Source organism: Vulpes lagopus, chromosome 8 (assembly GCF_018345385.1).
Source record: "Vulpes lagopus strain Blue_001 chromosome 8, ASM1834538v1, whole genome shotgun sequence".
Lineage (NCBI taxonomy): Eukaryota > Metazoa > Chordata > Mammalia > Carnivora > Canidae > Vulpes > Vulpes lagopus.
The window spans coordinates 6,377,516-6,398,907 of record NC_054831.1 but is presented as its reverse complement, the minus strand read 5'-3'; the positions used below and the strand labels follow the sequence as shown (position 1 = coordinate 6,398,907).

Below are 21,392 nucleotides of genomic sequence, written 5' to 3'. Positions count from 1 at the left end.
AATATTCAAGTCAAAAAAGAAACTGGCTTGCTTTTCTTTGTACAAGAGAAAAATAAAGCTATTAATTTTGGGGCTTGATATGAATTTTCCAGAAAATTATTTCTGAAAAAACAAAAGCTTACATTTTCTAAGATTTATTTATTTGAGAGAGAGAGAGAGAGAGAAAAAGAGAGAAAGAGTATGAGCGAGCATGAGCAAGCATGCATGCACTAGGGGTACGTGCAAAGGGAGAAAGAGAACCTCAACCAGACTCCCCGTTGAGCTTGGAGTCTGACTCAGGGCTTGATCTCATGATCCTGAGATCATGACCTGAGCTGAAATCAAGAGTTGGATGCTTAACTGAGCCACCCAGGGCTCCAAAGCCTGCATCTTCTATTTTTTCCTTTTCCTTGAAGAGGAAGAAGTAGTGACAGGGGAAGAAGTGTGATCAAAAGGAAGGAAAGCATAAGGAGACAGGGCTGAGGCCTAGTCCTACCACAACCAGAAGTCTGACTGCGGGTAAGCCACTAGATCTCTTTAAATCACAAGTTTTTCACCTTTAAAATTAGCTTGCCTTTAGGTTGCCCTGAGATTAAAGAACCAAAGGACAAATTTTATATGAAGGCACTAGAAGTAAAAGAACAGTACCACTGCTGCCATTAAAACACACTTGGATCAATTACTCTGAGGCAAGGATTTATAATAATGCTTGTTTTTGCTGCACAACAGAAAGTATTTTCCTTCCCTGAAATATCTTAGTAATACATGCTATTCTATACTTAGGAAAGGGAGAAATATTAGTTGCTTTTGTTCATTTAGCTCTTGGATTTAGGCAACATGCTTATCTTTTTTTTTTTAATAAATGATTTTATTTGCGAGTGAGCACCCGTGTACACACGCAGTACACACGTGTACAAACCCGTGTACACACGCTGAGTAGGGAGCCTGACTGGGGCTCAATCCCAGGACCCTGAGATCATGACCTGAGCCAAAGGCAGACACTTACTGAGCCGCCTAGGTGCCACAGCAACATGCTTATCTTTATCTTTTTACTCCTTTCTCTTAGAAAAAAATAATTTAAAAAATTATTCAAAAAATAATTTTCTTTTATTCTTTATTCTCCAAAAAAGAGACAGTCTTATACTCTTTTTATACTCTCCAAAATAAGATATGCCAGGCTTGATTCTCCCCTGAAAGCCTGCTGGCAGGACAGTGTGGGTCTCACCTGTGCAGAAAAGCCTCTCTACAAGATGTGTAAGTAAGAAGAGAACATCTGGGTCAACTCTTAGGACGAGAGGCAGATGCAGGATTTTAAGTGCTTTGAAAATAAATAGTTGTATCCTAAATAGGATTTCTGAAAGGGAGACTCCAGCTTGAGATGGACCTTAATGTCTAAATTAAGAGGAAGCAAGGCTAAATTACCTGAAATATTGATTGTCGAAGATCTCCTAAAGTTTTTCTTTTATCAAAGGTTAAATCCCATGTGCTTTCTGCTTGAGAGACGACTGGGTGTAGAGCCCCATTGAGGAAATGATAATGAGGGCCCAGGTGGAGATGCAAGTCAAAATTATTGTCTATAGAATCACATTCTGCCCTTTAAAAAGTCATAAAAAATATGTAAATGCTATGTTTTTATAACAGTTTCATCCCAAACCAAAAATACTTGATTTACAATATAAATTAGTTCTCTATCCTAAGTAACTACATTATTATTAATGTCCTTCTCTTCCATGCTCCAAAATTTACTCATTTTAGTTTTTCAATGAACAGCAAAATCTCAGCTCTGCCAGCACAAATTCCAAGGAAAATGAATTTTAATCCACACCGTGCAGGGCTACTCTGATTAATCTTTCAACCCTGAGATTACAGTTACAAATAAGGGGGAAACCTCTTCCTGTAATTGTGTTAACTGTCAGATTTACAAACTTCTTTTTCATCCTCACTTCCACTAGACCCCATGGACACTCTGTAAATATTTAAAGTGAATCTCGTGGTCCTCCAGTCAACTCTACGAGGTGGAACATCCTCAGCAGTGGCCCAGAGCTGGCGGCTCTCCTCTGCATCCGCTGGGCCACCTTGCAGCCAGTGGCCAACACTCCACTGCGGGCAGTCCGGCCCGTGGAGGGCTGGACGAGGGCCCTGCCCCTGCCCCGATACTCCAGACCCAATTCTGTTAATGCGATCGAAGACAGTACTAGCTTTTCTGATGGCCACATAAAAAAGTTTACTGTTGGCTGGCAAAACCCCGTTGGCAGCTGCTGCTGTCGTCGTGAACACCCACTGCTGGTCTGCACCCACTCAGGCAGGTTATTTTTCCTGTTTAAGATATTTTACCCTAGTTCTTCTATTTCTAGTGTCCTGATGCCCTTTCTTGGTTTGCCATTCAGTGTACCTGTTCTTTCTTCCCCCACTTTGAAGCCAATGATACAAATGTTGAACACATCCTGGCTACATAATCAATCAGCCATGGTGGTCCACAAGGAGGCCACAAGAACATCCACTACCCTAACCCAGTATCCCACTGTCCCTGTCAGACAGCAAATAAAGATACAGTTCTTCAGGGTCCACGGTGAGACCTCAAAGGAGTACGTGAGATCATCGAGTTCTCACAAACTATGCCTGTGATTACCTGACAGAGGTTTCTGCTGGGACTGGCGGTAAGGCCGGGAATTTGCAGAACCCTTTCCTTCCTTCCTTATACGTACCTCAAGCCTTCAGTCACTGCGTTCTGGTTCTACACAACTACCTAACTACTAAGGTGTGACTTTCATGCAGGCTCTCCCTGCACCTAGGGAATCACCTGATGGGCCAGGACGCAATTCACTTAACGCTCTACATGTTCACCGATTTTGAGAGGCTTTGTAGGCTTCATCTCTACTTAGCAATGGCCAAGTATGTGACACTGTTTCATTCACTCTCACAGGTTTCAAAGTAAGATACTCTCCCTACAAAAATTCAGCAGCTACACAGACACTGGCATTGATTAATTGGCTTTTTTCCTTTTTAATTTTCCTGACTGAATACTTAAGACCTAAATGAGATCCTCGTTCTCTGGAAAAAACCATTCCAACTCTAGAAGTAAGTTAAAATTACCTTTTTGTTTGCAGTTCAATGTTGGCTGCGTCCATTTCATTCAGCAAATGACACGGAACCCCGTATCTTGGATTAGCTCGAGCTGTGAACAAAACATTTCATTAAGTTGGGCTGACTAAATGGAATCTGGCTGCTGGGAATCTGGCAAGGATGCGCTGGGAGCTAGGAAGCCTTTACTATCTGTGTATGCTAACTTCCTGTAGCATCTCAATTTTCCCATTTGAAAAATGAGAACATTAGAACAAATGAAAGATAAACAGTTCTTTATGCCAAGCTAGAAGGATTCCATCTCTTTAATTTTCTTTAAATATACTTTTTAAAAAGAACACCCACTATTTTCTTCCTGGTAACAAATACAGTAATTGCCACTATAAAAATTCTGGAAATTATTTTTACAATATGGAAGATATTTTTATAGCTATTATCTGTAATCCCATTCCCAAGCTCAAATCTGTTATATGTACTTCTGGTCTTTCCTCTATACCTACACAATGTGTATATGCACATGTACCCACACACATGCACATGCATGCACACATACACACGTGCACACTTATTTAAAGCAACTGGGATTCTATTTAATAAATCCATAACATGATTTTCATTTCATATTTGTGAAAGTTTTAAATGATTGCATAGTAGCCCATTCTATAAACAGCATAATTAATCTAACCAATCTGTATCTGTTAGGTATTTAAGTGATTTCTAGTCATTATAAAATAATGAGAATAATAAACATCTTTGAACATGAATATTTATACACAGCTCTGATTATTTCAAAACAAATTTGTAAAAGTAGAATTACTGGTTTAGGGTTTTTAAATACATATAATCAAACTGGTTATAAGATTTCATTTACCTACCAACTGTAGAGGAGGTGCCAACTGTTGAGAGCAAGATTAACAGAAACGTTTAACTTGGTAGGAAAAAAGTGGCATCTCATTGCTGTTTCAATTCCTATTTTTTTTTTTTTATTATGAATTAGGTTGAATTTTTTGTTTTTATAAAGTTTTTTTTTTTTTTTTTTTGAGACAAGAGCATGAGCGGGGCAACTGGCAGAGGAAGAAGGACAAGCAGACTCCCCCACTGACAGCAGGGAGCCCCACACAGGGCTCAATCCCAAAACCCCCGGGATTATGACTTGAGTTGAAGGCAGATACTTTACTGAGCCACACAGGTGCGCTTGATTTTTTTTTTTTCTAGTTTGCTGGTTGTTCCTATTTCTTCTTTTGTACATTGCCTATTTATGTTCTTTTCCCAGTTTTCTACTAAGAACAATGGAATATATGTAAAAGCACACTGTAGATGGGATATAAATTTGTCATCTACTTTGCCGTTTCCCATTAGACTTATCATTTGCTTTTTATATTAAGGTTTATAACATTTTTCCTTAATTTTTCTTTCTTTGCATTTAAGCTTAAAGAAGTCTTCTCTACTTTAGTATCAGAAAATATATTTTATACATTTTAAGGTTCTCTTTTAACATAAATATTAAAGAAACTAGAATTTCATTTAAGTGATGATTATAGTCACTTGGTTACACTGCTAATTCAAGTGATTGGCAGCTAACCAACTTCCCGGCTCTATTTGAATAAGTCACTCTCCTCCCATTTATCTGAAAAGTCACCTTACAATGGATTAAAATCTTAAAAATACTTGGACAGATTTCTGGGCTGGCTCTCCTCCAGTGACCTGTCCACCTCTCCGCACAAACACTGCACTGTCTGAACTGCTGGAATTCTACAAATAGGTTTTTAATGATGGAGTGAATCCCGTTCGGTGAGTCTTTCTCTACTTTTCATTAATGTTTACCTCTCTAGATGAATTTTAGAATCATTTTGCCAAGTTCCATCTCTTTATCCGCCGACTTTTATTCAATCCTAAACTAAGCGGAAAACTATCATTCAGTACATAGTCAAGTCATACACATACTAAAATCCCAATTCAGACAAAAAGGCAAGACTCCATCTGAACATATTCTCTTTTTGTTGATATATATTTCTATAACTGTGCATTCTGCTTCAGAATATTTGTATGACTATATGTTTCTTCCCCCTCAGAAAAATAAAGCCTAGAATTCCTGGTTAAACTGAGTAATTATGTAACTGTCTTAAAACCAGAAAGTTAATTTCCTTTGACTCACATGCAAATTAGTAACTGCTTTCTTCTTATGGTTTTATTTTTTTTAAAGATTTTATTTATTTATGAGAGACAGAGAGGGAGAGGCAGAGACACAGGCAGAGGGAGAAGCAGGCTCCCTATGGGGAGCCTGATGTAGGACTCAATCCCAGGATCATGACTTGAGCCCAAGGCAGATGCTTAGTAACTGAGCCACCCAGGTATTCCTCTTCTTATCCTTTATAAAAATGATTACTATTCTCATTCCCTAAGAACAGCACCCTTGTTTATAACTACAGATATGTCTCCGAGGATTTTTTTATTTGAGTGGACTTTGGGGAGTGACCAAAGTCTTACATACTGATTCATGTTAGTGGTTTCATTAAAAAATTAATCATTGTGAGTCTCAGTGTTTAGTATAAGCCATCTTAGAAGATTTAACAAAGAAGATATTTCAATTGCTCATAAAACACACTAATTATCTTGAGGGAAAGGAAAAAGGAGGGCAAAAAAAGAAAACATACAAAAACAAGACCAAGGCCACTTACAATTCAAAGGCAACAAGTACATGCCCAAATGGTAGAGCCAAGTCAAGCACAGGGCAACTGTATGCAAGTTGGTCCACACAACAAGAAACCATTATGCAATCCAAGAAAAACCAATTTTGAAACACCAACTATGGCCTCGTATCATCAGAGAGGGAAAAAATAAATATATAATTATAAAACAACAGGTTGTTGGATTTCTTTTGGCATAATGTATTTCTTACTGTTAGCCTGAAAATACTTAAAAATGTTCCAAGAGTAAACTTTCTTTTAAAAGGGTAAAAATTCAAATAGCATTCAATATTTATCTTCTAACATCATGAATAGGCACATTTCTCTTTCCATACCTTCAGGGGGTCTCTGCAACTGAGATTTCCGATAAAACAACATGTAGGCACTTTCTTTACCCTGAAACTGCCGTTCAATATCCTTTTCCTTGATTGGTTGGACTTTGGAATCATTTATATCAAACCAGTGGGGACAGGAGGTTCCATCATTTAGTCCTGGGGATTCTGAAGTTAGTGTCTTGAAAATGTGTTGATCACTCCTTGGGAAATGAGACTCAGCCTGGAGAGAACCGTTCTTCAATAGACTAACTGTACTTTCATCTGGACTGAGTAGAAATATCTGGGGATGAAGCTGTAAGAACTATACAGAAACAAAACAAATACGAGGTTAATAACTTTTTTTTTTTAATTGGACAAAATAAAAAGACTACATCTTCCTCTCTGTGACTAGATATTTGTACTTTACCTTTATTTTTGGCCTAGCAAGCTAAGAGGGGGAAAAAATCCATTTGAGTCATGATAAAACATTTAATGAAAACAGTGCTTTCTGTTAAATAGTGTAACAGTCAGATCAAGGGAGAAAGCTGCCATGCCACAGTCTAAAGAATATTTTAATTATACTCTACTAACACCATTTTTAAAAAGTACTTTACTAAAACAGATTAGAACAAACACCTCCAAGATGTTTAAGCAACCTAAACATACAGAGCACAAAACAAAAGCAGTCACAGAGTGAAGCACTACGTAAGAGAATTTTAAAACTAGTGACTCAGACAAACTCTGTTGGAATAAAGTAATAATTATAAGCCTCCAATATCATGTAACATTAACTAAACCGTATGTTGTCTGTCCAGGAAGCTGGCAGGTTAGCTCAGGAAATCAAAGCACAGAAAGCTAATGTCTTAATCCCAAAAACGATTTCTTAAGTTCTAGCTGAAGGATTGGGAAGAAAAAAGCATTCTTCCTCACTGCCTACCCTCCCTTTCCATCCCTACTTTCCTCTCACTCTCTGATTGCTAAGTGGCCCTGCAACAACTTTTCTCTCAGCACAGACTTAGTTTATTTGGAAAATCACTTGGGAGGCATATGCAACATCTGCTTAGCCCATCAATCAATATGGAAAGGTGACTTTCTTATTTTTCACTTGGAAAGTACCAACTCTCTAATCAAAGTTATTATTTTATCACCTATACCTGTATCAGGAAACAGGTATATGCCTCAAAGACAATACTGTGTGTAAAAGGTGGTAAAACAGTTTCATAGCTAATTTGTTTAGGTACAAATAATGATTTGAAAACTTTTTTTTTTTTTAATTTTTTATTTATTTATGATAGTCACAGAGAGAGAGAGAGGCAGAGACACAGGCGGAGGGAGAAGCAGGCTCCATGCACCGGGAGCCTGACGTGGGATTCGATCCCGGGTCTCCAGGATCGCGCCCTGGGCCAAAGGCAGGCGCCAAACCGCTGCGCCACCCAGGGATCCCATGATTTGAAAACTTCTAATGAACTCTCTACTAGCCCTTTTTTCTGTTGTTTGAGAAATGAGTATTAATTTTCAGTCTTAAAATTTACCATAGCCTGGTCCCAGTAATGGCAGAGAACTTTTATTGTACTAACTTTTCTAATAAAAAATGACAAACTCTGGACAAAACAATGAAAACAAATGTTTGGGGAATAACCAAAAACAGGCATAAGGCAGAGAGGATATAATCCCTTCAAGAGGGAAGTGAACTAGGTGAGTTTTACATTAAACCACTGCTTCCCACTTTATAGTGGTGCATGGTGGAAGAGTTCAAGCAAAGGGAAGCAGTCTTTTAAAATTTTTTTTAAAAGATTTTATTTATTTATTTGAGAGAAAGCTAGAGGCAGTAGGTGCAGAAGGAGCTGTGGGGGGAGAGGGAGAAACAGACTCCTCGCTGAGCAGGGAGCCCGATGTGAGGCTTGATCCCAGGACCCCGAGATCGTGACCTGAGCTGATGGTAGATGCTTAACTGAACCACCCAGGCGCCCCAAAGGGCAGTAGTCTTACTGAGCTGAGGAAACAATTTGAAAATTCCAGTGAGACTAGAAATTGAAAGAGTCACATTAAGAAACCCTGAATCTATACCAAATCACCCTCAAATCCTTGGCTAACTCCTGATGGATACATGGACAGCCCGAAACCCAAGAAACTCCAGGGAAAGCAACAGCTGGTAGATCCATGATTTGAGCAGAGATTTCTGGGTAGAAAGAACTTGGAATTGAAGTCCTGACAAGACAGAGGCATAGATAAACATTTCAGGCTTCCTACTGAAATCCTAGAAGGGCCATCACTGGCAAGTTTATAAAGGGCCAGACAGTAACTATTTTAGGCTTTGTGAGTTTAAGAGGCAAACTTGAGGATATTATGTAGGTGCCTATATAACTTTTAAAAAGATAACCATTTATTTTTTTTAATTTTTATTCATGATAGTCACAGAGACAGAGAGAGAGAGGCAGAGACACAGGCAGAGGGAGAAGCAGGCTCCATGCACCGGAAGCCCGACGTGGGTTTCGATCCCAGGTCTCCAGGATCGCGCCCTGGGCCAAAGGCAGGCGCCAAACCGCTGCACCACCCAGGGATCCCAAAGATAACCATTTAAAATGTAAAGACAGTTCTTTAGAGCTCAGGGCTGTCAAAAAAAAAAAAAAAAAAAAACAGGCAGCAGGCCATATTCTGCCCACAGGCCACCATTTGCTACTACAACAGACCCACTCTACAAAGCCCAAAATGAAGCTTCCATTGGATCAAGGAGATCCCATCCTGTTAGAGCATAATGCAAAACTCCTTAAAGAACAATGATATAATCCACAAGGTCTGGTAGGCAATATAAAATTAAATGACACACAAACAGGTCAGTGTGATTTATAATCAAAAAAGGATATAGTCAATTCATAAAGGAAATAAAAGTTAATGAGAGACCCAGAAATAATCTAAATGATAGTGAACAGCTATTAAAAATATTTAATTTATATAACTTAATAAAGCCAATTAATCTTCAAAAATTAATTTACAGGAAAGGTTCATGAACACAGTGGGTTCACACAGGAAATTTCAGCAGAGAAATGGCTACTCTCAATTAGAGCTAAATGGAAATTCTATAGCCGAAAGTTACAGCATCTAAACAAGAAGTTATAGCAGGACTTAATGGAAGATTGGCTATATCCAAAGAAAGAACCAATGAACTTGAAGATAAAGAATGTAGAATGTAAACTATCCAAGTTGAAGGAGAGGGAAAATTCAGAAAACAAACAAACAAACAAACAAAAAAAAACAGTTACTTATAATCTGTGAGGAAATCCTGAATGGTCTAATTTATATGTAACTGTAGTCCTAGAAAGAGAAGAAAGAGAAAATGGGACAGACAGCCAAACTGAAAATATGATAGTCAAAACTGAAGAGAGACTTCAAGCTATAAATATATAAAACTTAGCAAATACAAAGCAAATAAACACATACTGAGACATATTATTGTAAAACTGTTAAAAAACAAAGAAAAAGAAAAAATCTTAAAAGCAGGCAGAGAAAAAGACACATTATGTTCAAGTGAAACTACACTTCTGAGCCAAAATAATGTAAGCCAGAACATAATGGAAGGACACACCTTTAAGGTGCTGAAAGGAAAACAATAAAAACTTTTATTTATTTTAAAGATTTTTAAATTTATTTATTCATGAGAAACAGGCAGAGACACAGGCAGAGGGAGAAGCATGTTCCATGCAGGGAGCCCGACGTAGGACTCGATCCAGGATCCCGGGATCATGACCTGAGCCAAAGGCAGACACTCAACTGCTGAGCCACCCAGGCGTCCCCAAAATAAAGGTCTCAATCAAACTAGCAAGAGCTGAGAATATTTTCACCAAGACTCTAAGATGGTCATTCTGTAAAGACTTGAAGCTCTGTTAGGCTGCAGGGAAATGCAACTAGATGCACAGGTGAATGTGTGAGAAGCAGCAATGAATACCAGAATATATAAATAGAAAACATTATTTGTTCATTAATTTCTTTAAAAGTTGCTTAAGTGTTTAAAGTAAAAAAAATAAAAATAAAAGTAACATAGAGTGGAATTTACATGTAATGGTACAATATAAGGCAACAGCAGATAGGATGAGAGTAGGAAAATGTAGTTCCACCACTGTGAGCATCTTAAACACTGTTCAGGAAGTATTAATATGGAGGTGGTAAGATTGATTTATGTACAGTATAACTTCCGGAATAAAAATATTAAAGAAATATAGCAATATATTAGCCAACAGAGGAGATTAAGATGAAAGACTAAAAATCACTTGGTTAGTCAAAACGGCAAGGAAGAATGAAGGAGCAAAAAACAGGTGGCAAATAAAAAATAAATACCTCAATAGTAAATTCAAAATCAACCATATTAATTACTGCATTAAAACCAAATGGAGGGAATCCCTGGGTGGCTCAGCAGTTAAGTGCCTGCCTTTGGCCCAGGGCGTGATCCTGGAGACCCGGGATCAAGTTCCACGTCGGGTTCCCTGCACGGAGCCTGCCTTTCCCTCTGCCTGTGTCTGTCTGTCTGTCTGTCTGTGTCTCTCATGAATAAATAAATAAGATCTTAAAAAAAAAAATGGACTGGGACACCTGGGTGGCTCAGAGGTTGAGAGCCTGCCTTCAGCCCAGAGCGTGATCCTTGAGTCCTGGGATTGAGTCCCACATCAGGCTCCCTGCATGGAGCCTGCTTCTTTCTCTGCCTATGTCTCTGCCTCTTTCTCTCTCGGTCTCTCATTAATAAATAAAATCTTAAAAAAAAAGTGGGCTACACATCTTAACCTAAAGAAACTATCAAACTATTATCTCACAGAAAACAGATGAACAGTAGAGAAGAATCAACAAATACAAAGCTGCTTTTTTGAAGAGTTTAATAGATGTGATAAACCTCTAGCAAGACTGATGAAAAAGAAAGCTAAAACACATAAATGATCAATATCAAAAATGAAAGAAGGAACATAACATCTGTTCCTATGGACTTTATAATGGTAATATGGTGATATTTCAAACAAGTATATGCTAACAAATTTTACTTTATTTTTTTTTGAAATTTTATTCATTTATTCATGATAGAGAGAGAGAGAGAGAGAGAGGCAGAGACACAGGCAGAGGGAGAAGCAGGCTCCATGCAGGGAGCCCAACGTGGGACTCGATCCTGGGTCTCCAGGATCAGGCCCTGGGCTGAAGGCGGCACTAAACCACTGAGCCACTGGGGATGCCCCAAATTTTACTTTAAATAAAAGAACAATTTACTTAAAAATCACAATTTTCTGAAATAATTAAGAACCAACTCTATACTGTTTGCAAGAGACACAATTGTATACAAAAGCTTGCAGGGTTACATTAATAGCAGACAAGGTAAATTTTTAAGGCAAGGAATACTAGCAGAGATAAAGGAGGGCCCTGTATATGTCAGGAGGCCATAAAAATAAAAAATGTGTATGCATCTAATAATATAACTTCTAATAATATAACTTTTTTGCACATGAAGCAAAATTGTCCAATGTAAAGGGAGGGGCAAATCCACAATAGTTGGAGATTTAAACCACTCTCCTAGTGATTGATAAAGCCAAAAAAAGAGAAAAATTAGTAAGGACAGAGAAGAAATACAAACGCCATTAACCAACTGTACATAGTTGACATTTACAAAGCAATATACCCAACAACTGCAGAAAATAAGTTTTCCAGTGAATACACAATACACAGCCACACAGACCATATTCTGAAGTGTGAAACAAGTCTCAATAAATTCAAAAGAACTAAAATCACAGACAGTATGTTCTCAGAGTACAATGAAATTAACTAGAGATCGACTTACAGACATAAGAAAAAAGAGAAAAAGAAATCCTAAAATATTTGGAAATTAAGCAACACAATTCCAAAAAAAATCACAAAGGAAATTACAAAATATTTTGAGTGGAATGATAATGAAAACATGCCAAATTGGGCTGCAGCTAAGTTAGTACTTAGAAGGAAATTTATAGCTTTAAAAGCTCGTATTAAAAAGGTTCAAGGGCAGCCCAGGTGGCTCAGCGTGATCCTGGAGACCCTGGATCGAGTCCCACGTCAGGCTCTCTGTATGATGCCTGCTTCTCCCTCTGCCTGTGCCTCTGCCTCTCTCTCTGTCTCTATGAATAAATAAATAAAATCTTTAAAAAATAAATAAATAAAAATAAAAATAAAAATGTTCAAGGGCAGCCCAGGTGGCTCAGCGGTTTGGCACCACCTTCAGCCCAGCGCATGATCCTGGAGACTTGGGATTGAGACCCACATCAGGCTCCCTGTACGGGGCCTGCTTCTCCCTCTGCCTGTGTCTCTGTCTCTCTCTGTGTCTCTCATGAATAAATAAGTAAAATCTAAAAAAAAAAAAAAAAAAGAAAGGTTAAAAAACAATTGAAACATCAACTCAGGAAGCTAGAAAAAAGTTGATCAAATTAAATCCCTGAAAGAAAAAGGAAGGAAATAATTAAAAACAAGAGCAAAAATCAATGAAATAGAAAATAGGGATCCCTGGGTGGTATAGCAGTTTGGCGCCTGCCTTTGGCCCAGGGCGCGATCCTGGAGACCCGGGATCAAATCCCACGTCGGGCTCCCGGTGCGTGGAGCCTGCTTCTCCCTCTGCCTGTGTCTCTGCCTCTCTCTCTCTCTCTCTGTGTGACTATCATAAATAAATAAATAAAAAAAATTAAAAAAAAAGAAAATAGATGAACAATACAGAAAATCAACAGAGGCAAAAGTTTGCTTTTTAAAAGCTTAATAAACTTGATAAATACCAAGAAAGACTGATGAAAAAAAAAAGTGAGAAAATACGAATTACTAAGAATGAAATAGGAAATAACTTCATGTACTATAGACACCAGAGAATATGGAGTATTGTGAATAACTATATGCCAATAAATTTGACATCACAGAGAAAATAACAAGTTCCTTAAAAAAACCCACAATTTTCCAAAATAACCCAAGAAGAGAAAATCTAAATAATACTACAATCAAAGAAATTTAAACTATAATTAAAAAACCTTACTCCAAAAAAATTTCAGGTCTCAATAGAACAGAAAGCCCAGAAATAAACCCACAATTACACGATCAACTAATCTTTGACAAAGGAGGCAAGAATATGCAATGGGATAAAGAGGGTCTTTTCAATAAATTGTACTGAGAAAACTTGACAGCTCAACTAATCTTTGACAAAGGAGGCAAGAATATGCAATGGGATAAAGAGGGTCTCTTCAATAAATGGTACTGAGAAAACTGGACAGCTACATGAAAAGGAGGTAAACTGGGCCACTTTCTTACACCATACCACAAAAATAAATTCAAAATGGATTAAAGACCTAAATGTGAGACCTGAAATCTTAAAAACCCTAGAAGAGAGACCACAGGCAGAAATTTCTCTGACACTAGTTGTAGCAGCATCCTTCTAGATATGTCTCCTGAGGGAAGGGAACCTAAAAATAAAAAACTTCTGGCCAGTGAAGGAAACAACAAAACTAAAAGACAACCTACTGAATGGGAGAAGATATATGCAAATGATATACCCAATAAAAGCTTAGTATCCAAAATATATAAAGAACTCTACAATGCAACACTAAAATAAAATAATCCAATTATAAAATGGACAGAAGACATGAACAGACATTTTCCCCCAAAAAGACACCCAGATGGCCAAGAGATTAATGAAAAGATGCTCAACATCACTCAGCACCAGGGAAATGCAAATCAAAACCTCAAAAAATATCACCTCACATCTGTCAGAATGGCTAAAATAAAAACATAAGAAACAAGTGTTGGCAAAGATACGGAGAAAAAGGAAACCTCGTACTGTTGGTGCAGTTCAGCCACTGTGGAAAACAGTACGGAGGGTCCTCAAAAAGTTAAAAATTGAACTGCCCTATGATCCAGTAATCACACTATCAAATTTACCCAAAGAATACAAAAACACTAATTTGAAGGGATACATGCAACCCTGTGTTTATTGCAGCATTATTTATAACAGCCCAACCATGGAAGCAGCCCAAGTGTCCCTCAATAGATGAATAGATAAAGAAGATATGGTATTTATATATAATGGATATTACTCAGCCATAAAAAACAAAACAAAACAAAACAAAAATGATCTCTTGCCATTTGCAACAACATGGATGGAGATGGAGTGTATTATGCTAGGATAAGCCAGTCAGAGAAACACAAATACCACGTGATTTCACTCATATGTGGAATTTAAAAAAGAAACAAATGAACAAGGGAAAAAAAGAGACAGACCAAGTAACATACTCTTAACAAGAGAGAACAAACTGATGGTTACCAGGGGGGTGGTAGGTGGGAGATGGGGAAGGTAGGTGAAAGGGATTAAGAGGACACTGAGCACTGAGTAATATACAGAACTGCTGAGTCTCTACATTTTACAACTGAAACTAATATAACACTGCATGTGAACTACACTGGAATTAAAAATAAAAAAATTTTCAAGTCTCAACAGCTTCACCAAACATTTAAGAAAAAAAAATCTTAAATTCTTCCCAAGGATATAAAAAAAGGGAGTGTTTCCCAACTTCTCCTATGAGTCCTATATAACCCTGATGCTAAAATCTGACAACCACAAAAAAGAGCCAGACTAATACCTCTAATCAAAATGTAGAAACAAAAATTTCTACAAAAATACTAATCAAAAATGTAGAAACAAAAATTCTAAATATGAGCCAAATGAATATAGCAATACATAAAATTTCTTGACCAAGTAGAGTTTGTCTCAGAAGTCTAAGATTTGCTCAAGATTGAAAAGGTCAATGGAATTCACTGCGTTAACATAATAAAAGGTATACGATAAAAACCAGTCAGCATTTGATAAAACCCAACTTCTACTCAAGATAACTAGCCATCAACTATGAATAAAAGCTAACTCCTTCAAACTTATAATAAAAGGCATATATATATTTTAAAAACCTGCATAGCTAATATCACATTTAAGAGTACAATATAGAGAGAGTGACCCAATCACTTTAAATGAAACCTTAAAACCTATGGTCTCAGAATCATTAAGCCAAACATTCATTTCTGAAGTGTGGTCTAGGGATCCCTGGGTGGCGCAGTGGTTTGGCGCTTGCCTTTGGCCCAGGGCGCGATCCTGGAGACCCGGGATCGAATCCCACATCAGGCTCCCGGTGCATGGAGCCTGCTTCTCCCTCTGCCTATGTCTCTGCCTCTCTCTCTCTCTCTCTCTGTGACTATCATAAATAAATAAAAATTTAAAAAAAAAAATTTGAAGTGTGGTCTAATTAAAAGATGCACTTAAACACTTAATGAAGTGTGTGAGCTCTTTGCTCCTCTAAGAAATAGCTCCAAAATATTTACTAAGTGTTACTGTGTTTTTCAGTCAAGTTATTGACTTGTGTTCAGTTTTGCATCTAATTTCACAGCCTCCGAAACACCAAGTTTAACAGGATTATGTGTAAAAGAAAGACCATGGGAAAATTGTGGGAACACCCTACGGCATTTCTGTAAGTAAAATGATGAGCTTTAGGGTATGAACATCTTGACATTTTTTGCTTTATATTACAAGTCTTTCTCCTTTTCCGGCTTACTTCTTGATTCTATGATAAGTTATTTAATAACACTTAATAAGTAACTTAACTTTAACCATTAAATAAAAATACTGATTTTATTTTCACCTTAATTTTCGTTGCAAAGGAATCACATAATAAAATTTCCTGGACAGGAGCTCCCATACAGATGTCATGCATTACCTTTCTCAGTGGTCCATACTGTTTTCTGTACTTCTTGTTCCAAGACATTCCTATCTTTTTCAAGAGTTTCTGGCCCAGCTGATCAACAGGAATTAGATTACTCTCCTCCTTGTGAAAAAAAAAAACAAAACAAAACAACAGTCATTTAAGAAAATGAGAGGAGATGAAACCATAACATTTATGAGTTCAAGGGACCAACAGAATTATATCTAATTAAATGTGCCTAAGACAGCATACATGTAAGTGGATTAACCATAATTGTTTCAAGATAAATTTCAAAAAAGTAGATTAAGGGGAGCAGGGGTGGCTCAGTGGGTTGAGCATCTGCCTTCGGCACAGATCATGATCCTAGGGTCCTGGGATCGAGCCCCACATCGGGCTCCCTGCTCAGGGGGAGTCTGCTTCTCCCTCTCCTGCCTGCTGCCCCCCACTGCTTGTGTTCTCCCCTCCCCTCTCTTTCTCTGTGTTAAGTAAATAAATAAATAAATATAAAATCTTAAAGAAAAAAAAAAGGTAGATTTAAACTTGAATTGTGCTTTCCTGTACCAAAGTTAAAACATTTATTTATTTTTAATGATTTATTTATTTATTTTAGAGAGTGCATGCATGAACAGGAGGGGCAGAGGGAAAAGGAGAGAAAGAATCTCAAGCAGACTCCCGCTGAGTGCGCCTAAGGCAGGGCTTGGTCTCATGACCTGAGCCAAAATCAAAAGTTGGACATTCAACTACTGAGCCACTTAAGCGCCTCAAGTTTAAACATTTAAAGAGCAATACCCAAAGAGTATTCTGAGGTTTGGTAAATTCCTGATATTTTGTGGGATTTTTACAATAAACATTTAAGTGCAAAAAAAGGATTATCAATATCTCTTCTGAATGATTCTAAATGTAAACAAGTTCTAAAAGGGAGTAAGAAGTGACTGTTTTGGGCTGAAATGTGTCTGTCCCCCTCTCCCCAAATTTATATGTTGACTCTTTGACCCTCAAGGTTTCAACTATGACTCTATTTGGATTGGGCCTTTAAAGAATTGATTACATTAAAAATGAGGTCATCAGGGTAGGTCCCAGTCCATTTTGACTGGTGTCCTTACACGGAGTAGAAATATAGACACGCAGATGCAAGGGATGCAGAGGCACAGAGGAAAGGCCACATGAGCACAAAGCGAGAAAGGTAGCCATCTGCCAGCCCAGGAGAGGCCTCAGGAGAGAACAAACCTGCTGGCACCTTCATTTTCGACTTCCAGCCTCCACAACTATGAGAAAATAAATTTCTCATAGAAGAGAAATTTATTTAGAAGAGACTGTGGCTTAAGCTCTCCAGTCTTTGGTCCTTAGTGACAACAGCCCCAGCACACAGATACAGTGGCCATAGACCAGGCTAGGTTCGTCGGAAGGAGTTAAGAAAAATTCTTTGTAAGAATGGATAAACAGGGATCCCTGGGTGGATCGCAGTGGTTTAGCGCCTGCCTTTGGCCCAGGGCGCGATCCTGGAGACCCGGGATCGAATCCCATGTCGGGCTCCCGGTGCATGGAGCCTGCTTCTCCCTCCGCCTATGTCTCAGCCTGTCTCTCTCTCTCTCTCTCTCTCTCTCTCTCTCTCTGTGTGACTATCATAAATAAATAAAAATTTAAAAAAAAAAAGAATGGATAAACACATGAAAGGAGACCTACCACCTTTACAACATAGCACTAAGCAAACATTGAAAGTCATACACTTGAGGCATTATCAGTACATGAATATAAGGAATGAAAAAGGGGACATAACTTCAGGAACAGCAGACAGTAGAAGGAAAACATGGGGAAATAGCAAATGCCAAAACAATACGTATGGTACATCCCAATTCTATTTAAAAGGATAGTAATACCAAAACCCCATATTTCAATCCCAATATATGCACATAAACAAAAGACAGAATGCAAAGACTATATATACATCAAAGTGTTAACAGTGACTGGGTACTTGGTTTACTTATATTTTTATTCTTTTATACTTTTTATATATTTCCTAATTTTTTCTCAAAATTTCCTATTACTAATATGAATTTTTATAACCAGGTCTCCAACAAACAAAATGTAAAAACAGACACAGAAAATGTCCCAAAGAAAAAAGACTATGAATAGTCCCAGTTCTATCAATGAACTTTCACACTTTTCATGCATGTCTGAAACAAACATACATAAATATAAACTCTTTCTTTACCTGTAGTAAGATTGCTTTTAGAATTATCAAGGGATCATCATCAATCTCTTCTTCATTCTGGAGATCTTTTAAATTCATACCTGGTTTGCTTTTTTCCTCCTAGAAAGGAAAACAATAAAAGGTTTTTATCATTAACTCCTAAAAAGGTAATTAATAAAATAGAAATGTTTGTGCCATGGAAGTTTCAAGATGGAGAAATGATGAAAACACTGTAATAAGTTATGTATACTTTGGAGTCCAGCAGACCAGGTTTGAATTCCAGCTCTGCGACTAGTCCTGGACAAAATATTTAACTTCTTTGGCATTATCTGTGAATGGGACTGTAAGATAAACTTCCAGGGCAACACACACACAGTAGGTCCTGACAGGTTGCTGGTAAGTGTTACTTCCGCTGCACCCTACGAATTCTGACATGTTATATGTCCCTGGCAGGTGCAGCTTAGTGCTCGATTCTATTTCCTATCATCCAACTCTGCACCCTACTGTATGAAGTTACTCGGGAACATGTAAAAATAAGGTATTTTTATTGATTTTTTTTTTTTTTTACATCTCATCTTGCAAAAGTATTTTAATTTGGCTTACAGCCATAAATACAATAGACCTAATAACACAAGACAAAAATAAGGTAGACTAAATACAACCATTCTACCTAACAATTACCAAAAATGCTGGGTAAAGTAAACACAACAAAACAAAAAGGCATCTTTTTAAAATACACATTGAATTAGCAAGAGAATATCAGGGAAATCCTCAGAGAACAAGGGAAATGGGAATTCAGGGAGGAAATCCAGAGTTAAGGCCACCAGCTATCACAGCTGACACTGAAACCTGCTGACAGTTTCCACTTTGATGCTCATACAGGATGAGTTTTGGGAGACAAAAACCCAAGTACATCCCAAAGTATAGAGTTAAATGATTGGTTTTCCAAACAACCAGTTCTCCAGTCCTCTGACCCATATGGGGGGCACAATTTGGTTCAGTTCTGATACTAACTTCACACAGTCCTGCAAAACTGCTCCCATTTCAGACAACAGCCACAAATGGGGTCCCAGGCCATCTGCCATCTGCCTGGGTGATTACAAATTTTATGGTTCCTACAACCTCTATTTCAGGTTTGGTAATTTCCTGTAATGCTTAGAGAACCCAGGAACTTATATACATGTCTATAGTTTAGCACAAAGGATATAAATGAATAGCCAGATGAAGATGTACATAGGCTGAGGTCAAGAAAGGCCCCAAGAGGAAGGAGCCTCTGTCCCTGTGGAGCCAGGGTGACCACCATCCCTGCATGTGGATGTGTTTGCCAGCCCAGAAGCTCCCTTAATCTCCTCGCTTCAGAGTTTTAATCAAAGTTTCAACATGCAGGCATGACTGATTAACTAAATTCGATCATCAGCCCCTCTTCCTTCCTCAGGTCAGGAGCTGGGGCTAACATCACCAACCCTCTGTACATGGTTGTTTCTTTTGGTGACCAGCCCTCATTCTGAAGATATCTAGGTCACCATCAAGTCATCCATTAGCATGAATTCAATATGCTTGAAAGGGGTTCATTATGAACAACAAAAGACATGCTTATTACTTACGAAACCTCAAGGACCTCTATTCCAGGAACTTGGGACAAAGACCAAGTATATACTTTTTTTTTTTTTAAGATGTATTTATTTTAGAGAGAGGGAAAGAGTGGGGTCAGGAGTGGCAGAGGGAGAGGGGGAGAGAATCTCAAGCAGACTCCCTGCTGAGCGTGGAGGCCAATGACTGGCTCACTCTTATGACTCATGACATCATGGCTTGAGCTGAAATAATGAGTTGGACACTTAACTGACTGAGCCATCCAGGTGTCAAGTACATACTTTTTAATTATACCACAAAAATAGACTTCAGCAGACAGCTAGAAAGAATGAGCTATACTATCTGTATAAACTCGACATAGAAAAAAATCTTTGCCACAATAAAGAACAATGAGGAACTGGCTTGCTTTGACGTTGATACTAGATGAAGGTAGAAAAACATCTCTTGGGGCAGCCCTCGTGGTTCAGCAGTTTAGCGCCGCCTTCAGCCTAGGGCATGATCGGAGTCCCGGGATCAAGTCCCACATAGGGCTCCCTGCATGGAGCCTGCTTCTCCCTCTGCCTGTGTCTCTGCCTCTCTCTCTCTTTCTCTCTGTGTCTCTCATGAATAAATAATTGAAAAAAAAAAAAAAAAAAACAAACCAAAAAAAAAAAACAAACAAACAAACAAAAAAACCCATCTCTAATAATTTGTACTCACAGGTCCTCATGTGCCCATGTGTGTTTGTGGTCCAAATTCATACTAGATGCATGGCTCTAAAACCACTAAGTCCTAAGATCTGATTTTCAAGTTAAGGGTCTGAAGTGACTCCAGGCATGTGGTAGAGACAAACACTTGCCTTTCTTGGAGGAAGGCACTTTCAACTCAGCCCCCAAATTACTCTAGTAAATCATGTTCTTAAAAAACCAACCAACTGGGGTGCCTGGGTGGCTCAGTTGGTTAAGCATCTGCCTTCGGCTTAGGTCTTGAACCCAGGATCTTGGAATAGAGCCCCACATTGGACTCCCTGTTCAGTAGGGTGACTGCTTCCCCCTCTCCTTCTGCCTACAACTCCCATTGCTTGTGCTGTCAAATAAATAAAGTCTTTTTCTTAAAAAAGATTTTATTTATTCATGAGAGACACACAGAGAGAGGCAGAGAGAGAAGCAGGCTTCTTGTGGGGAGCCCGATGCAGAACTTGATCCCAGGACCCCAGGATCATGACCTGAGCCAAAGGCAGATGCTCAACCACTGAGCTACCCAGGTGCCCCTAAATAGAATCTTAAAAAACAAAAACCAACCAACCAAGGCTATAGTCTAAAATAACAAAATCACAAGGAAATAAAATCAACAGATATCCAAATAAGACCTACAAAGTCTTCAGATACTGTGATTATAAGATTAATAAAATAGCATGTTTAATATGTTTAAAGACATGACTAAGGAGTAAGAGATTTAAAAATGGTACAAGGGCAGAGGCATGCCAGTACTGCCCCTTATCTGACAGGCTGGTACAGATGACAAACAGGCTAGACCCAGTCCTCCTCCACTGTGCCAGTGCCCAACCTTGGCCTTATTGGGAGAGTAGGAACTAGTTCCGGGCTGCCTATTATGAGTTGCTGTGGAGCCTTCTCTCACCCACTTCTTCAAATGTGCAAGATAATGTTCAAAGTGATACCAACCATCAATGAAGTAAAAGGGCTCTCAGGAAGCAGAAAGCAAAGATCAGTCTCGTTTCACAGCCAGATCTAGAGTCACATTTTGAAAAGTTAAAGGCCTCCATACTAGAAGAAAGGCATCTTCTAGACAAAGAGAGACTGAAATGTTGCCTTTATTAAGTAAACTCTACCCC

The 21,392-nt window shown here is 38.3% G+C and overlaps 1 protein-coding gene across 5 annotated transcripts in view; it reads right to left on the bottom strand.

Annotated features, from left to right (window-relative positions):
• Positions 1-21,392, bottom strand: part of USP40 (ubiquitin specific peptidase 40) — a 79,683-nt gene that overhangs the window by 39,158 nt on the left and 19,133 nt on the right. For all 5 annotated transcript variants that reach the window (XM_041768356.1, XM_041768355.1, XM_041768358.1 and 2 more), the window contains 5 exons: positions 17,993-18,091; positions 15,796-15,903; positions 6,083-6,383; positions 3,073-3,154; positions 1,402-1,573 (listed from right to left, as the gene is read on the bottom strand). In XM_041768356.1, coding sequence (XP_041624290.1) covers positions 1,402-1,573; positions 3,073-3,154; positions 6,083-6,383; positions 15,796-15,903; positions 17,993-18,091 — 762 coding nt within the window. The remainder of the gene's footprint in view (positions 1-1,401; positions 1,574-3,072; positions 3,155-6,082; positions 6,384-15,795; positions 15,904-17,992; positions 18,092-21,392) is intronic.